This window comes from Struthio camelus, chromosome 3 (genome assembly GCF_040807025.1).
Source record: "Struthio camelus isolate bStrCam1 chromosome 3, bStrCam1.hap1, whole genome shotgun sequence".
NCBI lineage: Eukaryota > Metazoa > Chordata > Aves > Struthioniformes > Struthionidae > Struthio > Struthio camelus.
The window spans coordinates 92,377,396-92,400,121 of record NC_090944.1 but is presented as its reverse complement, the minus strand read 5'-3'; the positions used below and the strand labels follow the sequence as shown (position 1 = coordinate 92,400,121).

The window sequence follows — 22,726 nt, the reverse complement described above, 5'->3', positions numbered from 1 at the left end:
ATGGGCCTCCCTCTTTCTCTCGAGCAAATGCATGCATGAATGCTTCAACCCACTATTTTTTCCTAGAAAGGACTAGGTGCTAATGATGAGGAATGTGGATCCATTGCTCCCTATTGCATACCTTACCCTAGTCTGATCACGCAGGGCCCCTGTACATATGTGTTCAGATTTTGGGGACTTAGAATTCTTGCCTGTGGCAGTAGCCCCAGCCCTGCTCATCATGGAAACTGAAAAAGCAGTGAAACTCACTTGTGTAGCTACCACTTGAAATGGTACTTCAGAAAGACGGGAAATGTCCTTCTTTTTGCCCACAACACATTTTCTTTCACTCATCAAACTCGGCATTTTAGTAATTAGCACATTAAGCAAGCTGAGGGTTCCTAAGGTATATTATCTGCCTAAGTTAGGCAGATGCTGATGTCATGCCCATTTGCAAGAGAAAGAAGCTGTACGCTTTCCGGACCTTTACCTGACACTATATTGAAGTAGTACTTAGTCTAACACTGAAGACCTATTGTTATCATAGAGGCACTAAAGTCATCAATAAGCTCTTGTTTTTTATTGCTGCTTATATGGGAGTAGCACTAACAGAGCCCAGCTGAGACCGTGACACTGACCGTACAAAGTACAGTACATAATAAGTGGCAATCCCACTCTAAAAAGCTTAGCAAGAAGAGGAAACACAGATAGAGTGATTTGCCCAAGGTTAGAGAGCAACTCCACGACAGAAGCAGCATTAAAACACAAAACCAACCAATGCTCACTTTTATGTCTGATCTTTGAGATTATGCTGCTCTGAACACTCTGCCACCATACACGCTGTCATGCCTGGGATAATACATAATGCACTGGCTACGATTATTGGCAGGTTGTTATATTACCGCTCGGACTGGAAATGCTCTTCAGAGCATCACTGACAGTATCTCATGTCAGTCTCCTCATAAAAACCTTCCCTAAAAGCACACCTTGGAATAAATATAAAGGATTATACACTGTCGTGTGGATTCATGTGAAGTATGTCTGTATATCTGTTCTAAGGACTGGCTTAGTGAGAAGGCTTTATAGACCGGGAAGTCCCGGGAGTCAAGGTTTCGTTTCTGTTGACCTCACTCCTTGTTGTTCCCGTATTTATGTGGGCTAAAATAAGACAGAAACATACATAATTTAGAGTTATAGATCACTAACTGCAATAATTGCTTGATTTTATCTGGTATCCCCTTCTTTGCTTTTAGGGTAGAATCTGACTCCACTGAAGTGACTGGGAGCAGAATATTTTCATCAGCTCCAAGAAGCTGCAGGAGGTGGCCCACAATGAGCAGGGTGTGTTCAGCTGTAGTGGACCAGAAAGGAAATGTTTTCTTAGATTTTTTTTTTTTCCCTTGCAATGGAAAAACACTTTGCATATTTCTGAAGGGACTCTGTTAACTAACCCACAGGACAACTTGTGGGAGAGCTAGTTAGGGCAAACCAAATAGGGGAAATTGCCTGAACTTTTGGGGTCAAGCCAAGGGATAGCACCACAGACCACCCTGGCATGATGGCAGCAGGCGCTGAGGGCAGAGTCGCACCAAAGATACCACTGGTACTTCAGATAGGGATCACAGTCAGGAGAGCTGTGGCCATCAATTACCTCACCATCACCCTTCCCTGGAGAGGGAAGGGCCACCTCCAGACAGGACTGAGGGGGCAGCTCACTTCCCGTGGTTGGGCATAAAGGAGATGAGGCTGGGTGCTCTCTCTGGCATGCCCAGAGTGCCCCAGACTCCGGGCAAGTGTTGGAGATTGCAAGAGGTGAAGAGCTGTGTCGTGACAGGCCCCGTGTCTGGACTGAAACAGAGCATACTTGCACCGCTCTTTCTTGGGAAGTGACGCCGTATCTGTTTATACATACGCAGTCCAACATGACTGAACAAACATTACTCAGATTTTTGAGATACACTCACCTTTGAGGTAAGAATGAGCACAGCCTTGGGGTCAACAGTTCAGAAAGTTAGGAAGGGAAAGGAGGGGTCTACACAGAACTTAATCTCCACTCTTTGTGATAGATCTCAGTCGTACCCCATCTCCCTGTTAGCCCACAGAAGCCTGCTAGATGCCTGTTTGCAAGGTTCAGTCCCAGTAACTGATTCCATCATCCGTTATGGAATAAGCATAGCACTTTGGTTATCATTAATAATATTTATTTTGGAAAAATATTTTAAAAATGAATTTCTTCATTAACAAAACAGTAAAAAAAAAAAACTCAAATAACATTTGCACAATATTCCATAAATACATTTATATACAAAAAAATATAGTCACATAGACCCGAAGTGCCTTTGTACATATTTACCAAAAAATTTAAATTATAAAAAAATGAACATCACAAAATACTCAAGCTTTACAATTATCATGAAAATATTTTTACAGATTCAAAAAAATAACACACTTTTTCTCACCTAGTAAAAACACATTTTAGTATCAAAAAAGACAATAAAGGCAGTGTTTGTGTCTCTAATTCAAGAAAAGACTGGCTCATAAGAATCCAAAATATACACTTCAGGCAGTGCATGCTTCTTATGTAGTAAGTAAGTCCATTCATTTAAATATATATAGAAAAGCAACTGACCATAGTGCAATGATAAAATTCATAAAAGGCAGTGCAACAGTAATCCTTGAACACAGACCCTCGCCTAGTGTCCATCTTGTTTCTTTATTTTGCAGTCACTTTGCTAACTTCAGTAGAGAACCAGCTCAAGCCTGAATTTAGTTTCTCAGCAGCAGTCAGTGAAGGAAGCTATCTCCCATTCCTCTTTCAGCAGCATTCATTGGGGCACGTCTCCTTTGAAATTGTTCTGAACAACAACTTTGCCATATCACTTCTGTTTTACACCTGGTGAGAGAAAACAAGAACAGAGACCAGAAGAGATTAATAGAAAGCAAAAATATGGCGATTAGGCTCAAGAGGGCCAGGAGTCTATCCTCATGCCAGGCGAGAACAGACTCCATGTTAAGCATACTAAGGGGCAAGTCAATAGATCACAACTGTATCATAATTGTACCCTCGGCTGCAAGAGTCACTGTACCTGTGATATCCACTGAAGCAAGTGGCTTGCATGACTGACCTTGCCTTAATAAAGCAAAAGTTTCTACAACCTCCGCAACACAATAAACTCAAGAGGACCAGATTTCAAGAGCTATGAATCAATGCGGCACCATGAAAAACGGTTTAGCTGGCCTCACGTATGTTAGACAGGGATCATGCACCAAGACTTGTCTCTGCTTTTACAAACACCAGGCAATATACTAACCTCAGTTGCTATGATGCACTCATCTTTCTCTTCTGATATGACATACACCGACTGGTACTTCATGTCCTTTGAAGTGGAATATACTGAATCTGGTCGTTTTCTTTCAGAAGTATCACTGTAGAAGACAAAAAGAGACAACACAAATCAGATGGCTGCTGCTAGCGCTATCTACAAGATACATGCACTTTTCAGAGCAAAGCTGTTCCCCCTGCACTTGGATACGAAGGATACCTCTTTAGTTGTACTGCACTTTTCTCCTCTGCCTCTGAATCATATGTTTCACACTTGGCTTCACATTTGCTGTGCTCCTCTTTAACAGAGTCCTCATTCTTGAGTTCATGCACCAAATTGTAATCCACTGATGGGTATCTAACTTTGTAGCCGTTTTTATCGGAGTTATCACTGTGAAAGTCTACTTTCTTGTTTGTGTTTTTAATCTGAGTGGCACCAATGACACTTATGGAAATGTCCTTCTCACGCTGGCAGTTTGCCAGGTTGTTCATGGTCTCAGTTTCACTCCTACATGCATCAGGCTGGTGGTGCCTCTTTTGCATTTTGAGTCTGACGCAGACAACAACAGCAGCGCACCCCAGCAATAGCATCAGGACCAGAATAATCCCGGCACACACCGCAATCCAGGGGAACTGGGCGTTCTGGCCTTCTGTGTACTTCTCAGTGAAGTCGACAATTACTGGTCCCTGAGGCTGCTCGGGGAGCAAAAACTGGCAGTTGAGTCCGCCATACCCCCGGGCACACTCACACACATAGCGGTTGTTTCTTTCGTGGCACGTCGCCCCGTTGTGACAAGGGTTGTGTTCACATCTGCTCACTGGGGTACTGCAGTTCTTCCCGTTGTATCCTGGGGGGCAGGTGCAGGAATAGTCATTAATTCCATCCTGGCAGGTTCCTCCATTGACACACGGAAAGGAGGCGCAGTCGTCCACGTTATCATCACAGTGTCTTCCAGTAAAGCCAGCCTGGCACTGGCATATGTAGGAGTTCCCAAGATCAATGCACTGGGCTCCTGCAATACATTAAATGGGACAAGCACTGAGCGCTGTACAGTCGGGCTGCCCAACCTCAGAGCTTCTGCTTCGAACAGCCAGTACACTCTGAGTGATGTTCTCCAGGTGATTATCACAACCAACGTTTGAGAAAACCTTTCTTTTTGAAAGAAAGAAAACCTCAATCTTTGCTAAGTCTGTTGCACCATTAAAAAGTATTTTTTTTTTTAAGGGACATTTTTCTTAGTCAGATTTGCCTTTCTTTCACCGTCCTATTAGCTTTTTGACATTTTACTCGGCTTAGACAATAAAGCTAGTCCAGATCAGTATCACATCACAGTCCCATGCTACGGAGTTAGAGTGGCAATGAACGTGAAGGACCATATTAAGGAAAGTCTTCACTAGTTTTATCAAAACAAGATGATTACTACCACTAGATTGTAAGTAACAATATTTAGGATTTGTACGGTATTTGCCATCCACAGACCTCAAAGAGTTTTTATAAACCATTTGGAAGAAAGCCTCCACAAGTTTACGCAGAAGGCTTCAGGCCAAGTGACCTGGCCACAGTCACCCCTTAAGAGAATGCTATTTGTAGCAGTGAGCTGTATCGTGCCATTACTTTTTAAGTACAATTCTTCCACCAAGTCAGCTATTGACATGACGCAGGCTATGATCTATAACTAAGTCTTTACATGAACTCCAGATCACAAGCCTAAGTAACTGGACAGTCTCCTTTTAAAAGGTCACCTTAGCGTGTCTGGCCTTACCATTAGCACAAGGGCTGGAACTGCAGTAATCAATTTTCTTTTCACAGTTGAACCCAGAATAACCCAGTGGGCAGCGGCAGCTGTATCCCCCATCAGGGTTGTCGGTGCATCTCCCACCATTGAAGCATGGTCCGTCAGCACAAGTCATTGCACTCAGCTCACAGTTTTTACCGTAGAAGCCTGGTGGGCAGGTACAGGAATAGCTGTTCTCAAGATCCTGTTGGGAAGGAAACAGAGTTTTTGTTTGTTTGACTGAAGCGGCCCCCCAAAAAAAGGATTTTGGAAAAATCAGTGAAACTGACATCTCCTCCTCCTTTGGGGGTTTCCAATGGCACAAGCAACTCAAACTTACAGTGCAGCTTCCACCGTTCTTGCAAGGGTTGGCATCACATTCATTGATTTCAATCTCACAGTTGGAACCTGTGTACCCAGGTCGGCAAGAACAAGTGTAGCTCCCCTGGCCGGTGTTGGTGCATGTGGCACCATTCTTGCATGGCTTGTGGTGGGTGCAGTAGTTAAGGTCTGTAAAAGATTTTTTTTTGAAAAAAGAGATCCATCAAGACACTTGCTACTTTACAAGGCGAGCATAGTGCAGATGAGCTGGAAATAGCTGCTTGTTTTCTGCATTCTAAAACGCACGCTCAGGCAAGTGCTGAGCACTTACCCTGGTTACAGAAAAGGCCACCCCAGCCTTCTTGGCAGTTGCACTGCCACGGTTGCTGACAGGTACCATGAAGGCAGCCTGGGTATCGGATGCACTCATCACAATATCGCCCCTGCCAACCCACTCTGCATCTGAAAAAAAAAAAAACAAAAACAAAAACAAAAAAACAAAGTCTCATCAGATTTAGACTTCTCACAGTTGGAAACCCTATCGCAAACTCTGCAAACACACTGATGCCAGGGATCAAGTTTCCTAAAAGCCTTCAGTGATCCTTCATGTGGGAAAGTCACCGAGTCCAACTGTAGCATCAGCTTTCATCAGCCCCAGCTATTTCTTCCACTTCCTTAGATAGAGCCACGGTTCCAGGTAGTTAATTTGTTTACTCTAATAACAAACAGCTAACCCTTACACACGGTACTGTAAACTCTTTAGGTAAATATTAATGGCGCTGATGTTTGACTTGTAGATTAATACTTTGATCTGGCATTACCTGGATTTCTCAAATTACCATCTAATATGAAGAAAGGCACTTAAGCTGACCCTCAAATGACCAACGGCTTATTTGACACCGGAGCATCAACATTAAAGAAGGGAGCAGAAGGGAAGAGGAAAACTTACTTGCATTCCCCAGGTTTGTCGCAAAAGCCGTGTTGCTCGTCACATCCAGGCAAACAAATTGCTGTAAACAAATCGAGCAGGGAGAGATATAAGCACCAGGGCCAAACACCTCCCTTCTAGAAGTACAATTCTGAGAGCACCTTGTGGGCAGGGAGCGAGCCTCTTTTACTAGGTTCAGGCAGTTAACAGCAGCTGAGTTAATCTCCCAAGTCTGCAGGAGTATTGATCTTGCCTAGTAACTGGGCACTTTACTTATCGCCAGGGATGAGCATTCTTCTTAATACAGTTGCACACAGACAAAAGAGGACTCACAATTGCTCCCTTCCCCACAGCCCCTCGCCCCCCTTCCCTTCCCAGTGAGGGTCAGAAGTCCTTTTTTCCAATTCTATGCACACAGCTCCACCTCTTAATATCCCCCGAAAGTGTGTGTGTAGATAAGAGTGGACAGCTGGTGTGCAGGGTGCCAGTGCAAGACAGCTGCTCTATTGTCTATTCTCTCCCAGCAGCTGCCCCACTGCAACAATACCCCCAGCCCCGGAGCCAATGGGGCCGCGGCCGGCTCCCGCGCAGCCTATCCCTGCCCACGGCTAATCTATGGCACGCGCGTGATTTCTCTGCAAAAACTTTTTTTCTTATTCAAATAAATAAGTCTAAAGTTCTTCCTCCCTCCTTCCCCCCTTTTCGCTCTCCCTCCCACCCCCTCCCCACCTCCCCATCCCGCTCCAAAAAGGGGCGGGTGGGTACAGACATGGTAAAGAGGTAAGCGGGCCAGCAGGAGGGAGGATGAGGGAAGGAAAAAAGGAACTTCTGCTCATTACTTCGCCTGGTTATGGAACTCATTAAGCAGGCACTGCAAAGTTTTAATTCAACAAAGCCAGCCGGAGACAATGGCATGCGAGGGGAAGGGGGAAAAAAAAAAAAAGAAAGAATCAGCGCTGATAATCAGATCGCCTCAAAGTTGGAAAAGAATGGAGCTGAGGGCAAGTAGACGGGAAACAATCTGGGGCTGGGAACTCCGCTCGCTAACAGGAAAACATTCTTTTTGCATGCACACACAAACACATCTCTATTGCCTAGAAGGTCCGTGCTGTTGTTATATACCGTTTTTCTAAGACAGAAGGAAGAGTGAACAGCATACATAACGAGTCAGGAAAGATGCAAAACATTTTACTTTGCTGTGGGAAGAGCAGCAGTGCACAGGCATCCAAAAGTGCTGACAGCCCTGAAAGAGCTCATTATCAAAATACTTCCTTTTTCCCCACCCCTTGACACAACTGGGATAGGCACTTTTGATCATGGGAAAGGTTGTAGCTCCTATTTAGAACACTGTCAAAGGAAATGCAAGCCTCTTTGCCTACTCTTTATTGTGCAGCAGTGCATCGTGAACTCTTAAAAGCATCTTAGCAGTCACTGACAGTGTGAATAATCAATCTGGGCCTGTTTGATAGCAGCCCGTCTGTGACCACAGCGTAGGTGGGCTTTAAAAAAACAAAAACACCAACAGAGAGGCTGCTCTTCCGATTGCAACTGTTTTCTCCCTACCTCCCTGGCCCTTTGATGATGGGAGAGAAGCTCTCATAGGGTGGGTAAGTCATCTGCCAGCCCACTTCAGATGTATGTGTATACACAAATAGAGAATGCCATCACATGCTACAGTAGAATTTTCACAATGTGTGTGTGTTTGTACACACATTACTATGTGTCTACACAGCATGATGATCTTCCATCCGGAGATGGATGTATCTGCCATCTCTGACTACCTTATCTGTTAGCTGCTCACTATTCCAGCTTTTCCTGCTGGAAGAGTGAACCCCGCATTCCCGAACAACTTCAGACTCAGGTTTACTTTAAAACTCATATCCCTTGCTACTTTATTAGCAGTAATCATCAAGGCAACGTCATAGAAGTGAGATGGGGAAGAAGGTGAATGTTCTTGCCGTTTCAGGTGCAAGAGTGTCTGTCAGTGGCAGGTTTATGAGTACCCCAACTTAGAAACATACAGTCTGCAGCCCAGAGAGAGTATCTTGGATCTCCCTGTACTTGTTTGATTACGAAGTTGCAAGATATCAGACCTTAACAAGCCTGCCATTTGGACTAATGAGTGGACGTTGCCAAAGCCTAGCAGCTTCCTTTCCTGAAGCCATGTACCCCTCAGTTCATGATACTGATGCACCATGGTGGAAGGAGTGGGGCAAGGCATAAGAACTAGACCTGGTATATTTTAATACATCCTCAAGCAGCTCTTGAACATTTTGCTATCAACTTTGATGATTACAGCAAGTAAGTGAGAGCATAACATTGACACCGGCATTTTATCAGCTTGAGATGGGGCTATTAACTCTCTATGGCAAAGCTGAGGACCTCCCAGCCCTCACAGCAGTTAAGGCCCATACGCAGCACCAGACCTCCATGTGCCCTAACTTGGTGCCCCCGCTCTCTTGGGGGCTCATGTCAGAGCAACGCCTCCCAGCGAGCTCCGTGGGCATGGCCGAAACGCCACCCAGGGAAACAAGAAGATGACACTCACGTTCAGTGCAGTACTGGCCTTTCCAGCCAGGGTTGCAGACTTTTTCGCCACGCTCCCCACAGGTGAAGTGACCAAAGGCATCGTCCCGGGGGCGGCAGAAGACAGAGCAGCCTTCTCCGTAGTAGTGTTCGTCACACACGAAGCGGTAGGAGTACTTGAGGTCAGTGCGGCCGCTGCTGTGCAGGTCCTGGGACCACTCTTCACCCACAGCCAGGTGCCTCTGGGTGGCCAGGCGGCTGATGAGGCGCTCAGGGTTTTCTTCAAGGAGATGGAGAGAAGAAGCGCCATCAGGGGACACACAGCGGGCAGTGGCAGGGAAAGACACGCAAAGTGGGGGTCTGCGGTGGGAGGAAAACTGCGGAGGCAGGACCGCTAGGGCCATATGCCAACAGGTTGGCCTCTTCCCATGATCTGCTGACAAGGAGCTGGGATGGGGACGGGGACCGCACTGCCCAACGCGGAGAGAGGGACAAAGCGGGACGGCAGAGCTGCAGGGACGGGGTCATTCCGGGAAAGGGTCCGTTTCGGGACAGTTACCTGTGGTGAGGTCGTCCGGCGAGTCGGTGTGCAGCGCTTCGATGATGAGCGAGAAGGTGCCCTGGGAAGAGAAGGAGCAGAGACCACCCGCCGGCGGGCCGTGAGCGCCAGCAGGGGCCGGGGACAGCACCGCCGGCCCCCACCCTAGGGCCGCCCTGCCGGGACCAGCCCCCGGCCCAGCCCGCAAGGCCCCCGGCGCCGTTTCGTGGCCGGGGTCCGGCCGGCGCCGCCCGCCGCCCCCCACTTACGGGCCAGGTGAAGCCGAAGGGGAAGCGGATGGGGTTGCTGAAGGCGGCGGGGTCGGCGCCGCCCGCGCCGTCGGGGACGCTGAAGGAGTTGGCGCCGAGGACGGGGGTGATGGCGCTGCCGTAGGTGCAGGGCGGCTCGGGGGACACGCTGGCCTGGTAGTGCTTGAGGCACACGCGGAAGAAGGTCTTGCAGTCGCACTGCTGCAGCCCGGCGCCGCCGGGGCCGCCCCCGCGGCAGCAGTTGCGGTTGCTCAGCAGCCCCTTCTTATTGACAAACTCCTGCAGCTTCAGCTCGAAGACCCCGGAACAGCCGACCTGCAGGGGGGGCAGGGGGTCGGGGCGGACACGCCGCCGCCGTCAGCGCCGCGGAGCAGCCCCGCTCCCCCGGCCGCCCCCCAGCCCCGCCGGGCCGGTCCCCCCCGCCGCTCCTCCCCACTCGAACCGGCCACCTATAGGCCCTCCGCACCTCCACGGGACCGGTGCGTGCTTATATACGCATAGGGGACGCCCTGCACGTCTCTGCGGCCCCGCCGGGGGTTGCAGCCCGCCGGAGCCCCCAGGTACTCACCTGGCAGCGGCACAGCAGCACCGAGAGGAGGGCGAGCGTCAGCAGGAACCGGCCTCCCATTTTGGAGGGGCAGGCTCTCGTGCCCTCGCTTGCCTCCCCCTTGCCTCTCTTCCGAGGGGAAAGGGGAAAGTGTCTCTCGGGGAAAGGAAAAATTTAAGCGGCCAAAGCCGCTTGCCCCAGCAGAGCTGGAAGAGTTAGTGTCACGGTTTCCTTCTTTCAGGAGTGTCTTTGATTATTTTTCCCCCCCTGTCGATGCCTCTAGGTGCAGCGTCTCGGTGACTGACAGCTCTTTTGGATGACAAAAAAAAAAAAAAGGTTAAGATTATCTGCTAAATTCTTTTTCTTTCCCAATCCACGGTGATCCTTCTTTTCGCCAGGAAAAATAAAAATAAAAACAAAAACAACTTAATTCCCAATAGAGGCCGAGAAAAGGCTTCCCAAGGAAGATTAAAAATCAGCGATCTGGAAATCCCTGCAGACGAAGCGGCGGACGAGGCGGCGGCGATAATTCCCGGTGCGGTGAGATGCGGGGAGCGGCTCTGCGCGGCTCCGCGCGGCTCCGCACGCCCTGCGCACGTCGGGGCTGGTAGGTGTCAAACGGCAGCAGCGGCTTGCAGGTCACGATGGCGCCTTGATTCCCCCCCCCTTTTTTTTTTTTTTTTTTTTTTTTTGCAAAAGAAGCGCAGCTGTCTGTCGTCGCTGTGGGCTTACTTTTGTTTTTAGAGGAATCCCAGCCAACAAAAATAAGCTCGCGTCTCAATAGCAGCGCACTGAGCGTGTCCGGGTGTGCTCCTGGGGGCGGGGGGGGTGCTCTGCGCCGTGCCTCGGCGGCTCTCTCCGAGTGTGAAGCGCTGAGGATCTGCCTCTCCTCGGGCGCCTGCCTCCCTTATATCCCGCCGGCCGCCTGCATGCCTAATGAGATGCAAATGAGCAGCCCCCCAATCTGGCTGGAGCTGTCACAAAGGAGCCACTTTTCCAAACCCTCCTCTCAATGGATCGCCAAATGGTCAGTGAGCTGTAAAATGTGCAACCCTCCTCCCCCTCCCCTCCGCGCTCACAAAACGTGCTCATTTACATTCCTGCAAATTTGGTAACCGCAAGAATCCCTCTTCTGCTCCCGGGAGAGGGTAACACCCCCTCTGCCCCGGAGACAGGCAGCGCAACACGCTCCGGCGAGAAACCAAGCCCGGCCACTGCGAGCTGTGATCACCTCTCGAAACGTGCAAAGTACCACCGTGCCCCCAAAAAGTAACTTGGTGATCGCGACCGTTTCCAAGCGGATTCTGCAGCTTTCAAGGGACGGGGGTGGGGGCGAGCCGGCTCGCCACAACGAGGGAAAGCTGATCCCTTTAAATTCACACCATATTTCCCCTGGCGTGACCGGGATGACGGGCGCGGGGTGGAGTGGTGGTGGTGGCAGGGGGTGTCACGGATGAATTTGTGCGAGCCGAGCCCGCGGCTTGCTCTTCCTTTGGCTCCGCTCACGGCACCGACGCGATCCGGCCGGCGGAGGCAAGCGGGGTGCCGGGGTGCCGGCTGTGGCGGGGCCGGGGCGGTGCGCGGGCGGCCGCGCCCGCGGAGGGTCACCCGCGCAGCCCTCTCTGCCCGGCAGCGACGAGCTGCCCGCTCCGTCCGGGTCCTACACCCCTGTATGATTATTATCATCATCACCAACAACCTCTCCCTCTCCCTCCCTCTCTCTCTCTCTCTCTTTTTCTTTTTTTTTTTCCTCCTTCAGCTTAGTAAAAAGTGAGTTTGGTGTGTGTCGTTCGCGTGGCTGTCATTAAGGCCGTTTGTTATTGTGTGAGGGCTGAATCAGTTAGCTCTTTGTGCTCTCAGCTGTATGGTAATGTAGACAGCACCTGCTCCTTGCACAATGCGAGGGAGAGAAAGAGCTCCCCTCGGCGCACGCTACTGCCTCTACAACAATGTCCGCACATTTTTTAAAGAAATCCCTTCCAGCACTTCCCCCCTCCATAAAAAAAAAAAATTACACCAACCGTCACCTTATGATTTTTTTACATATCCATCAGACACTAGAACTTTTGTTTTGATCTTAAAAACATGGAAAGGAATTTACTGGTGTGGTGAAAGAGGGGTAAAAGATGATTCCCATTTGAGCAGTTTCTTAATGATGGATGGAAGTGGAGGATAAAAGTTTGAGGCTACTCTGGCATGTCACTCGAAGCGGAGTTTTCCACTTTGTTCGGGCCCTCTGTTAAACACCTTCGGTAGGCGCAGGCGGATTCATTAGGATGCAAGGTGTAACTGTCTCTGTAAATGTCATTTTAATTGTAACAGATCATTTCAGCGCAGATTAAGCTTGTGTGCAAAAGGAGAGGATTTGGCTACAATAACCTCACTGTAGGTATGCCGTACTAAAAGCCTTATTATGGCGACTTTATTGGGTTGAAACGTGCATTTGCATGGCAAAATGTGACTTTCATTGAAGCAGATGTCTTGATCACAAATTATCTTACAATGCGCTGAAAAAAATTCTTAAAGACTTCTTAAAGTAAAAGCATTGGGTAATACCAATTAAAAGAAAATCACTAATGAGTTCGTTCAGCCCCGCTCCTCTTGACTGTTACAGAACTATAGCCGCGCACGTTCATTTACTGGGGGGTTGTGGCAGCCGCCTCAAACCTAGGCAGGTACCCTTGACACTCAAAGAAGCAGGCAGACTTTTTCACCTTTTCACCGCTCTGTGTGCATGGCTTTTAAATATAATTTTAGTCGAACGAGAGCTCTATGTTCACGTATCCCTCTCTTCCCTCCTTTCCTCCACTTCCCCCCCGCCCCCCGCCCTCGATGCTTAAGCAAAAGCGTAAATGTGCAGGAATGTTTGTTTTTACTCCAGAGTCATATCTGGGCAAACACAGGAGCAGCGACGCCGCGGGCACAGTGCGAAGGCGCTGGGAAGGCTGCCTGGGCCAGGACTGCGCCTCGGCTCCGCGAAGGATGCCCTCGCCCAGCGAGCGGAGGCGAAAATCCGCCCCCGCGTTGCCGTGCCTCTTAACCAGGGAGCCTGTGGGCGCGTTAACCAGCGCACCGAGCAGCAACGCCGGCTTTAACTGTAAATTACTTTTGCCACCTAGCGTCAACATCTTTTCAAGTGGCTTGCCGCTGCTTCGGAAACTTCGCTGCGGCGTTATCCCCGGGACAGAAAGGGAGAGGGAAGGAAAAAAAAAAATCACTTCGTTTCGGGTTTACCAAGCAAGTGGGGCGGCAGGGGGAGCAATGTCTGTACTGAAATTTGGGGGTCGCCCGTCGGTGGAGGTGAGAAGTGACACATCACCACGGATCTTTTAATCTACGGGAGAGAGAAAGTTGGTCCACTAGCATCCCCTTGCTTAAAAAACTGGAAATAAAAAGTTACACGCGCGAGGGCTTTAACCTTGGGGCGGGGGGGGGGGGAGGGAGGACCCGAAAAAACTTGCCCCAAATCCTTAACAACCCCCCTTCGGTACCGGGTATTTGTTAAATTGACGTGGCACAGATTTCTCGATTACCGCTGCTGAGCGTGACTGAAAGGCGCCGTGAGAGCCGGCAGGATCCTGCCCACGGCGCTCATTCTTCTCCGGCTTAATTTATGCCACGCGATTCTGTATTGGGGAAATCAAGCAGAAAGCTCCCTTTTCTGCTTTTTTCCCCCCTCTCCCTCTCTCTTTCAGATGCTGGGCTAACGGGGAGACTGTTTAACTTAAGTGTTTCTATAGGAGGCTGTTGTAGTTTAACTCCTGCCCACCAGTAGCTGAGGCGAACAAAGGAGGGACTCGAGGTCTAACTATTCATCCATTCTCTGCACTTTAATTTTCATTGATTTTGAAGACAAGGGGAGCCCTTAGGGATTCTCGCTGAAGGGGGATGACACGCCTTTAGACGCGATCAGCCCCCTAGCCAGCCATCTGCTCCTAACCAAATGGCGCTTTTTCGCTCCCAACCGCGTGTCTCCGCACCGCGCTCGCCCGCCGCCCCCCGCGCCGCCCCCGCGGTGTTAACCGCGCCCGCGCACCGCCGCGGGCCACGAGTCCCGCTCCCGGCCGAGGCGGCCAGACCCGCCCGGCAGCCGGCCGAGCCGCCCGCCCCGTCGGGGCGCCGGGGCCGGGGCCGGGGCCGGGGCCGGGGCCGGGGCCCCCACCGCCGCCGCCCAGTGGGGCACTGTGCTGCCCGGCTGGCGCTGCCCGGCTGCCCCGAGCTGATCCCACCGCCGTCACGGCGGGCGCCCTCGTCCCCGGGCAAGCATTTGCCGTCCCGCCGCGGAGCCGAAAGCTCCCAGCCTGCCGCAGCTTGTCTTTCCAAACAAGCCAGATTATGGGAAAAAGTCACTTCAAAGAAGGGCTCTTAATTAGGGTAGCGCGCTCCGGTCCCTGGCGTGAGACCCTTTTTTTTTCTTCTTCTTCTTTTTTTTTCCCCCGGGGACGGAGGGCTCCGGGCATATGGCGAACGGTGCGGCGGCGGCCGGCCGCGTACGTGTGGAGCTATGTGTAGCCGAGTGTGCATAATATTGTAATGAGGTCTGTAGTCCCCACGGAGGTATGTGTGCGCCGCTGCCCCTCCGACGCCACCCGCACGGCATGCTCCCCCCCTCGCCCCCCGCCCCGGCTGGGGCGGGATGGGGCGCAGGCAGGGCCCCGGGGCTCCGCGCCCCCCCGCTCCCGTGGCTCCGGGGGCTCCGGGGGCTCCGGGCTCGGTGGCGTGAGCGGGGCACTGCTCCGGGCGGCGGGGCCGGGACGAGCGCCCCCGGGTGCCCCGCAGCGCCCCGCTGCCCCGACCCCAGCGGGTGGGCAGGGGCGGGAGGGCGCGGGGGGCGCTGCCCCGACGGGGGATCCCATGTGCTTTCCGTGTGCGGGGAGGCGGGGGGATTAAGAAGTTTAGCGTGTAGGTTAGCCCAAAGTTGCAAAGGCATGTGCTGATTAGAATAAGAAAGGGCAGTCGCGTGGCTCAGCTGGCACACAGAGAGGCCAGATGATAGATAAGCAGCCCTGGGCCTTCCCTCCCCCCCCCCACCCCCCTTTTTCAAATCGCAAATCATCTGCTCCAGCCCTATCCTAGCCCCTCATTTTCATAACAATGGTTGTGTGTTTACCTGTGATCCTAGAACCGACGGGGCATTCCTTTGTCTCCCGATGAGATTACCGCAGCCAGCTGCTCTCCAAGCCTTCCCTGGGCAAATCTGAAAGTGGCCCCTATATGTGTTTTACTGATTGCCCACGAGGAGAAAGCGAGCGCTCCCTCCCCCTCCTTCTCCTCTGCACCACTTGTTTGTTTGGGTTTGTTCCCTGGCTTGTTTCCGACGTGATTTTGCTTGTGCGGAACTGCCATGGATAAAATTGGCCACTCGTGTACGTCTGGGCGTGTGTGTGCGCACGCGTGTGCATGCTGCCGTTGTTCCCGGGTTATGGGCTGCACATCCATGTGAGTGCACACACACACACACACACACACACACACGTGCACACGCATGCACCGTTGGTGCCGTGGAGACAGGTTCAGTGGGTGTCTCTTCTGCCCGGTGGCCTCCCGGGAGGGGACATCAAGGTCACAGGAAAGCATCTTCTCATGGAATTCTCCAAGGATGACTCCAGCCTGGGGAGAAAGCCGGGTTGCTCCTCCAGGGTCTCTCCGCTTCTCTTATTTCTGTTCTGCTGAAACGTACACAGACTGAACTCTTCCAAGCCGTTTCTTTAGCTCAGTTGGAGAAACAAGATGTCACACCTCCCACGTCACTCTTGGGTGCACCTCAGCTTTACATTTAGAGAATTGGCCTCTTCCCCCCACCCCTTTTAGCCCCAAACTCGTTTTCCCAACACATTTACTTACCTACACTAGAAACCACTGACTGTGTTTAAACTTTGCGACCTTCCGAGATTCTTTCCAACCTGAAATAACTTGTCATCCTAAAAATTATCCTATTCTCTAGCACCCCATCAGTCTCACCGAGCAAGCCTGGCAGCACCGAGGCCCAGCTTGCCCCAGTGCAAGTGTCACAGAGCAGGGAGAGGGTAATTTAGCTACCTTTGCGTGCATGAGGAAAAAACATCTGTTACAGCATTTCTCAGAAAAATGTTTTGCACTCAGTTATGAGATTTTGCTGGATGGCTGAAAATATTCCCTTCGTTGACATCCAACTTCAGCAGCAGCACTGCCTGTGTTCACCCGTTCCTATAGGGAAAACTCCTCTTCCCTGTTCCCCGGTTTAATTAATCATAGTCTTAAGCCAGAATGAACTCCTAATGGTATCCGCACAGACCACTCTTTCCCTATGACTGCCAACACAGCATGCTGCTGTAGTGTACTGCGCTTCATGCATGAAAGCTTTTTCTGCTCCCCTGCGGCCTGCAGCCCCCCTTGCATGGTGTGCACATCTTGTGTCTCGTGTGCTTGCTGCACTGCAAAACCTGCTGGAAATTAACTTTGGAAGAGGGGGTATTGTTTGATAGTATGTTTCCAGGGCTTTCTGAACCACTTCCAATGTGCCTTGTTTTTCTTTTTTTCTGCATCTCTCGGCATCTCAGATGTGTGGGGTGGGGGGTGGGAGGGAGGGAGGGAGAAGAAGGGGGCAGAAACTACTTTGCAGAAGGTGATTATGAAAAAGAGGATGGGTATGGATGGGGCGGGCCTGTGCTTTTGGAAATGCTCTCCCCTTTTCTGAGAGCATCTGCCCGGAGACGAACAGATGTGGGCACCTGCGGTGACAGGCCACATATGCTCAGTCCTATTCACAGGCATTCAGACACGGCTACAATGGTAAGGCTTTGTGTACGTGGAGTCACCAAATATATTAATCTGTGCTCCCCAGAGCACTGCTCTGTTTAATTTTTCACCAGCAATAACATCTGATCTAATCCCTCCATCGGGTCCCCAAAGTGCCTCCTCTCCCCTGAAAATATGTGAAGTTATTCAGGTCTCCACCTGTTGCCTGCGGGGTGGAAGTGGATAGCACACCCGGAGAGGCCCGCTCCTGCCTGTAACGAGTTTATCCCGGTCTGCTGCTGAGGGCACAGGGTGGCAGAGTGCAGAGAGGTGGGGAGCACAGTGATAACGTTGGGGGTGGGGGACGCCCCTTCAGTTTTAATTACCCAACAAAACCAAGCAAATTTGCCCCCTTCCCCATTCCTGCCCCGTTCCCGTTAAAACTGCTTACATAGGTTTCCCCATGCTTCGCTTTGTTTATCAGACTCTAGTGGTTATTATAAACATCGGTCAAGAGGCCACGCAGCCAAAAGGTAACATAAATCTCAGATGTAAGGCTTAGATTTTTTCCAAGCAATTTTGGTGCACGACTCTTTCATCTGATCATCTCTTATTCTGTTTTGATTTGTCTTCGGGCACAATGAGCCCTTTGGTCCCATTGTGGCCCGCACAATGCGCACGGACACCAGGCTGTGAGTGAAGACAGAGGCAGTTTAAACAGACCAGGCCCTTTCTTTCCTCTCTCCCTATTGTCATATGAATGGGCCTGCTGCAAACGGCTGCTAGGAAACGCTCCCTTTTAAAGCCCAATACGGGGACGGCGAGAAAGGGACCCCAATAAAAACACACGCGCCCCCAACCGCCCTCAAACCTCACGCCTCAGGCGGAGGGGGCGCACCTGAGCACCGCTTTTTATTTCATTTTAGTCAGCTCCCCATCCTCCCCCCCCCCTCCAGCAGCCCCCAAGCCATACGTCCTTTACAACGCCGACCTCTACCGCTGAGAGGCCGAGACAGGACCAGCGTTATAAAGCGGCCACGATGCGCGCTATAACGCGGCGGCGGGCGTTTCACGGCACAACGGCCCTCTGCGGGCGCCCCCGCCCTGCCGGCGGGCGGCCCGCGCATGCGCAGCCCCGCCCCCAGGGGAAGCGGAAGCGCCGGCCCGGGTTAGTGCTGGGGGCGCCGTTAGGCGGGGGGCGGGCGGCCGTTTAACGGCCATGTCGCACGCGTGCGCGCGCGCGTGTGTGTGTGTGTGCGTGCGGGGGGGGGGGGGGGGGAAGGGAGGCTCTCGGGGGCCCCTGGGGGCAGAGAGGGGCCGGCAGCTCCGGCCGTCGCTCGTAGCGCGGCCTGGGCTCCGCGGCGCCGTCAAGGTGCCCTGAGGAAGGGGCTTTCCCCTTCCGGGGCTGGACGCAGCGGCCTTCGCACCTCGCCCGGCAGCGGCGGCGGCCCCCGGTCCCGCCGCTCCCCCTCAGCGGCGGGCCGGTACCGCAGGTCCCTTCACCTGCCTCGGGCCGGCCGCGGGCCTGCGCCGCCGCGCCCCTAGGAGCGGCTCCAGCCGTTCCTGGCAGCTCGCCTGAGCGTCGGCGTCTCCTTGAGCCCCTGCCAACGTAGGGGCCGCCCAGGCGGCAGCCGGGCGTGCTGTGCTCCCGTGCCCGTTAGGCACGCTCGTTTGTGTGCGTGGGGCTGTGCACCGGTGTCTAGTGCACCTTAACCAAGTGGGTCGGGAGGAGAGAGCTTTGCTCCTGGCCCCTTGTGATGTGTGCCTCTAGGCTAGGGGGCTCTTGTGAGGATTGGGGTAGTTATTTTAAACGCTTCTGCCTCCAGCCTAGCCGTTGTTTGCATGAGCGTAATAAAAGCTGCATGATGGTAGTTGTTTGCTGACGAGATAGAGTTAGCGACATCTCAGTAGCTGTAGTAGGGGCTGTCTATGTGAATTTCTGTGTATATGTAAAAATTAGAGGAAAAATATTTCTAATTATTTCAGTTTGTGGAGAAAACTTAACTTTTCCTGCAGTCCCGCCCTTGATAGTTAACATAGTTGGGATCTTCTCATAACCCAGGATCAATTTTATATGGATAATATTAGAAATAAGTGTCTAGTCTTAAAATATTCATCTATTGCACAAAATACACAGGCTTTTCACTGTTAAGAGATGGAAATTTTCATTAGAAACTTACTCTTCCAACATAAAGCATTTAAGTCTTTATTCTGCTAACTTTGTTCAAGTATTTAAAGATGAAAGTACTTTTCAAGTCCGTAGATTTCAGTTGTTTTCTCTTCTGCTGCCATAGTTGATTGGACAGTGACTTCCTTAATGTAAGAGTTGATTTTATAGTGAAACCAGGATGGATGACAGAATATAAAATCTCTATTAAAGGTGCACATAAATATTTAGGATGAAAATCAGGCCATTAATTCCTATTCCTATTTTTTAATTATATCTACATTTGTTTTCCTAGTAATGAGCCCTTTTTATATATTCAGCTCTATTCATCTGAAATTTTTAAAGTCATGCCTGTGAAATCCTTTTCGATAATTACAATTTTCACTTCATACAAAAACCAGAGGCAAAGGTGAGTGGGCTTTATGTTCCATTTGCTGATGGGAAGAAAATTAGTTCAGACACTTTAAAGGCCAGATTAAGGACAGGTTAAAGGCAGTTTGAATAACACAGCAAGACATTAGCAAAAACGGAAGAAGTGACCAGTTTCCAAGCTGCTTTTTTAACCATACAATTTCATTGCTTTTCTCAATACTGCATTTTAGAACGCTGTATTTATTTTTCTTCTTTCAGGGTGCTGAGAGTTTCAGAGATCAGCCATGGGCATTAAAGGTTTGCAGGGATTTGTGACAAAGGTTTGTCCTGATGCATGCACAGTGGTAAATCTGAAAGAAATGGCAGAAAATCACCGCATCAATCATCCTGATTTCCCTCCTGTTATCGTAGTAGATGCCATGAGTTGTGTTAGATACTGGTACACACCAGAATCTTGGGTGTGTGGTGGCCAGTGGCAGGAGTATCTTGCTAATTTAGAGAATTTTATTGAAGTTTTTGTGGCAGCTGGTATCAAGTTGGTGTTCTACTTCGATGGTGTGGTGGAAGAAAAAAAGAGAGATGAGTGGATCAAACGGAGATTGCAGAATAACAAGGAAATAGCCAGAATATTTCAGTTTATCAAGACTCACAGGAAACAACCAGGGAGAGAAATGTTCGTTATTCCTTCTGCTTTGCCTACTTTTACACGTTTTGCCCTAAAGTCACTTGGTCAAAAAACAGTATGCTCATTGCAAGAGGCGGACTTTGAGGTGGCTGCTTATGGATTGCAGCATAATTGCATGGGAATTCTTGGGCAGGATAGTGACTACCTCATCTATAATACATCTCCCTACTTTTCAATCGAGAAGCTCTGTTTGGACAGACTGGTCACTGTTATGTATTCTAGAGAAGACCTTTGCCGTGCATTGGGTCTTAGTATGACACACCTCCCTCTGTTTGCTTGCTTGCTTGGCAACGATGTTGTTCCGGAAAGCTTGTTGGAAGGCTTTTGGCATAAATGTTTAGTCATCTCTCCCCCTAAGAACAAGAGCTACAGCAGAAGAACTAACGTACTTCTAGCAGTAGCAAATTACATCTCAAAAATTCCGTGCTCATACAGCAGCCTGAAAGACTTGGAAAAGTTGCTGCCTTTGGGATCAGACAAGACATTACTCTACAGAGGAATGCAGTCCTATCTTTTGCCTGGGCAGCAGTCTCCATGGATTCCTCCCAATGTAACAAACATCCAAATGTTCTCCGTTCAGCCAGAAACTGCCATGTGTCAAGATAAGGAAATATTTCAGGTACTTCACTTCTTAAAAGCTCAATGATCACTTTATTGTTTAATGAAAATTAATTACATTAAGCATGTATTGCACAGTGTAATAGCTTCTGTTTTGCTTTGAGAACCCTCAGATCAGATAGCGCTTACTAACGGTCTGCCTCTTGGTGCCTGGCCCGTGTAGTCAAGATACCAAAGGGTAGACTACCTGGCTAGTAGAAAACCCTGCCTCTAGGGTGTAGACTAATATTTCTACCAGCTGTGTCCGAGTTAGTTTTTATAGCAGTGTTAAATTGAGAGTATAGCCTTGTAAATTCATGGAAGTTGAGAGAATATACTGAGATTTAATTTAAAAAATCTTAGGCGGTAGTATCTTTTGGCCCCTGTATCAGTCATCTATTCATCCCCATTTTGTTAGGTACGTAGAGGCTTCAGAGAGTCCTTTTTTGTCTGCGTCTTAAGTTATCTTGAGGTTTTTCTTTAAAACTGTCTTGCTATTTCTTCATTACATTGCACTAATGTAATCCGGTATTTTACATTTTCCTTTCTGAGAAGACTGTAAAACATTTAAAAGCATAGTTTGAAAACTGCAGACGTCTTTGGGGTTGATATTAACGACACACAGATACGTATAATTTTTTACTGTACTAGTTAAATGGAAGACATTATTAAAAGACCAAAAACCTTACATCCTAGTAAAGGGTTGAAAAATACTGTTTGTGATTTGAGTGCAAGGAAGGAAAAATTAGGCAGAATGTAATTATGTAGGTTGGATTATGGCCAGGACAATAGTGTTAGAATTCTTACTCTTAAGAGAACGTGCCATACAGTCTTTATGACAAGTAGTCGTTATTTCTTGTTTTTGTCTTTCATTTGAAGGGTTACATTTCTCTGGCATCATGCTGAGATAGTACTATAATAACTATAATTTTATTATAGTTTAGATAGTTTATTATAGTCTACAAGTTTCAGTGAAGGCTGTGGCCTCACCGTTGCTGCATAAATCATACATTAAGTCAGTTCCTTGGCCAAAGAAATTGCCATCTGATTCGTAGATGTGTTAACGTGTCTTTTGTTTTTCTGTTACAGGTGTTTAAGTACTTGTAATGTCTATGCTGCACCTCATATTTTGAAACCCATGCCCAATTCTGCTTACCTTATGCATTATCTAAAATGCACGAGTGACACTTTATAGCTCAATTCCAATCTTGAGGACGTTGCCTCATGTTGCTGTTTCTCTCAGGGAAAGTAAAGCATAACTTTCTAGCTATCTCTACGTGCAAATCAGAAATATTTTTCATGATACAGCAGTGAATACAGCTATCGTTTTGAAACTAGCATCATTTTTATTGCACTAGGATGTGTGGATTATTGGTAAATTGTGAGAAACTAGCACTTTCAAATGAATTAATATCTGTGAAAGTGGTTTGGCTGAAATAGTTCCATACTTCATTCCAGTCATGCTTGAAACTAATGAGCTGTTAATTTTTGTAGTATACAAAAGTGGATTTGGGGGATTACGTATTTCAAGTAAATCAGGAATCCTGAAGTATTGCTTCCAGAGCAGTCATTAACTCACTCCTGTAAGATAATACTATGTCGATGAACGCTATATGCCGAAGCCTATTGTTAATTTTATGCTCTTATGAGACGTTTTCTCACGTTACGCTCACGTGACATTTCAGTAGAATTAGTTTTGTTCCATAATGACCCAGTGATTGACTGCAGCTTTCAAATATGGATCCCTGAGTTCCCAGGCTTGCAGATATTAGGAATTTTGCAGAAGCAGTGAATTTGGCTCTGGACAATGTTGTAGTAATTCCCCATGAAAGAATTTGAGCTAGCTCTGTAGATGGCACAGCCCAAATAATACAGATAGTGTGACACGTACAGGGAATACGGAGCAGAGAAGCTTGAGTGCTTGCTCACAATACGTCATGAGTCCAGGAGAATTTATTAGTGTCCCCTCTGTGGAACTGGGAC

At 49.4% G+C, this 22,726-nt stretch overlaps 2 protein-coding genes across 6 annotated transcripts in view; one reads left to right on the top strand and one right to left on the bottom strand.

Moving 5' to 3' along the window:
* Nucleotides 1-2,165: 2,165 nt before the first annotated feature.
* Nucleotides 2,166-11,238, bottom strand: DLL1 (delta like canonical Notch ligand 1). The gene is made up of 11 exons (XM_068939087.1): nucleotides 10,227-11,238; nucleotides 9,659-9,973; nucleotides 9,411-9,471; nucleotides 8,874-9,131; nucleotides 6,347-6,407; nucleotides 5,729-5,859; nucleotides 5,417-5,586; nucleotides 5,065-5,281; nucleotides 3,522-4,314; nucleotides 3,291-3,405; nucleotides 2,166-2,872 (listed from the first exon to the last, which is right to left on the bottom strand). Exons 1-11 carry the CDS (start codon nucleotides 10,284-10,286, stop codon nucleotides 2,867-2,869), a joined length of 2,187 nt encoding a protein of 728 aa, XP_068795188.1. The 5' UTR covers nucleotides 10,287-11,238; the 3' UTR covers nucleotides 2,166-2,866.
* A 6,738-nt stretch (nucleotides 11,239-17,976) lies between these two features.
* The window catches only part of FAM120B (family with sequence similarity 120 member B), a 54,519-nt gene continuing 49,769 nt past the window's right edge, over nucleotides 17,977-22,726 (top strand). For 4 of the 5 annotated variants that reach the window (XR_011140309.1, XM_068939091.1, XM_068939090.1 and 1 more), the window contains exons 1-2: nucleotides 17,977-18,090; nucleotides 19,720-20,765. Coding sequence is in view for 4 of the 5 variants with exons in the window: in XM_068939091.1 (XP_068795192.1) it covers nucleotides 19,746-20,765 (1,020 nt within the window). In the remaining variant the exon portion in view is untranslated. Of the gene's footprint in view, nucleotides 18,091-19,365; nucleotides 19,499-19,719; nucleotides 20,766-22,726 lie in introns of those variants that run through there. The other variant, XM_009680366.2, reaches the window with a different exon arrangement.

Excerpts from the sequence above, each read along its gene's own strand:
- DLL1 (XM_068939087.1), bottom strand. The coding sequence starts at position 10,286 with ATGGGAGGCCGGTTCCTGCTGACGCTCGCCCTCCTCTCGGTGCTGCTG. Across the intron at positions 5,860-6,346 it reads GACAAACCTGGGGAATGCAA|ATGCAGAGTGGGTTGGCAGG; the intron begins GTAAGTTTTCCT and ends TTTTTTTTTCAG. Across the intron at positions 4,315-5,064 it reads TTCCAGCCCTTGTGCTAATG|GAGCCCAGTGCATTGATCTT; the intron begins GTAAGGCCAGAC and ends AATGTATTGCAG.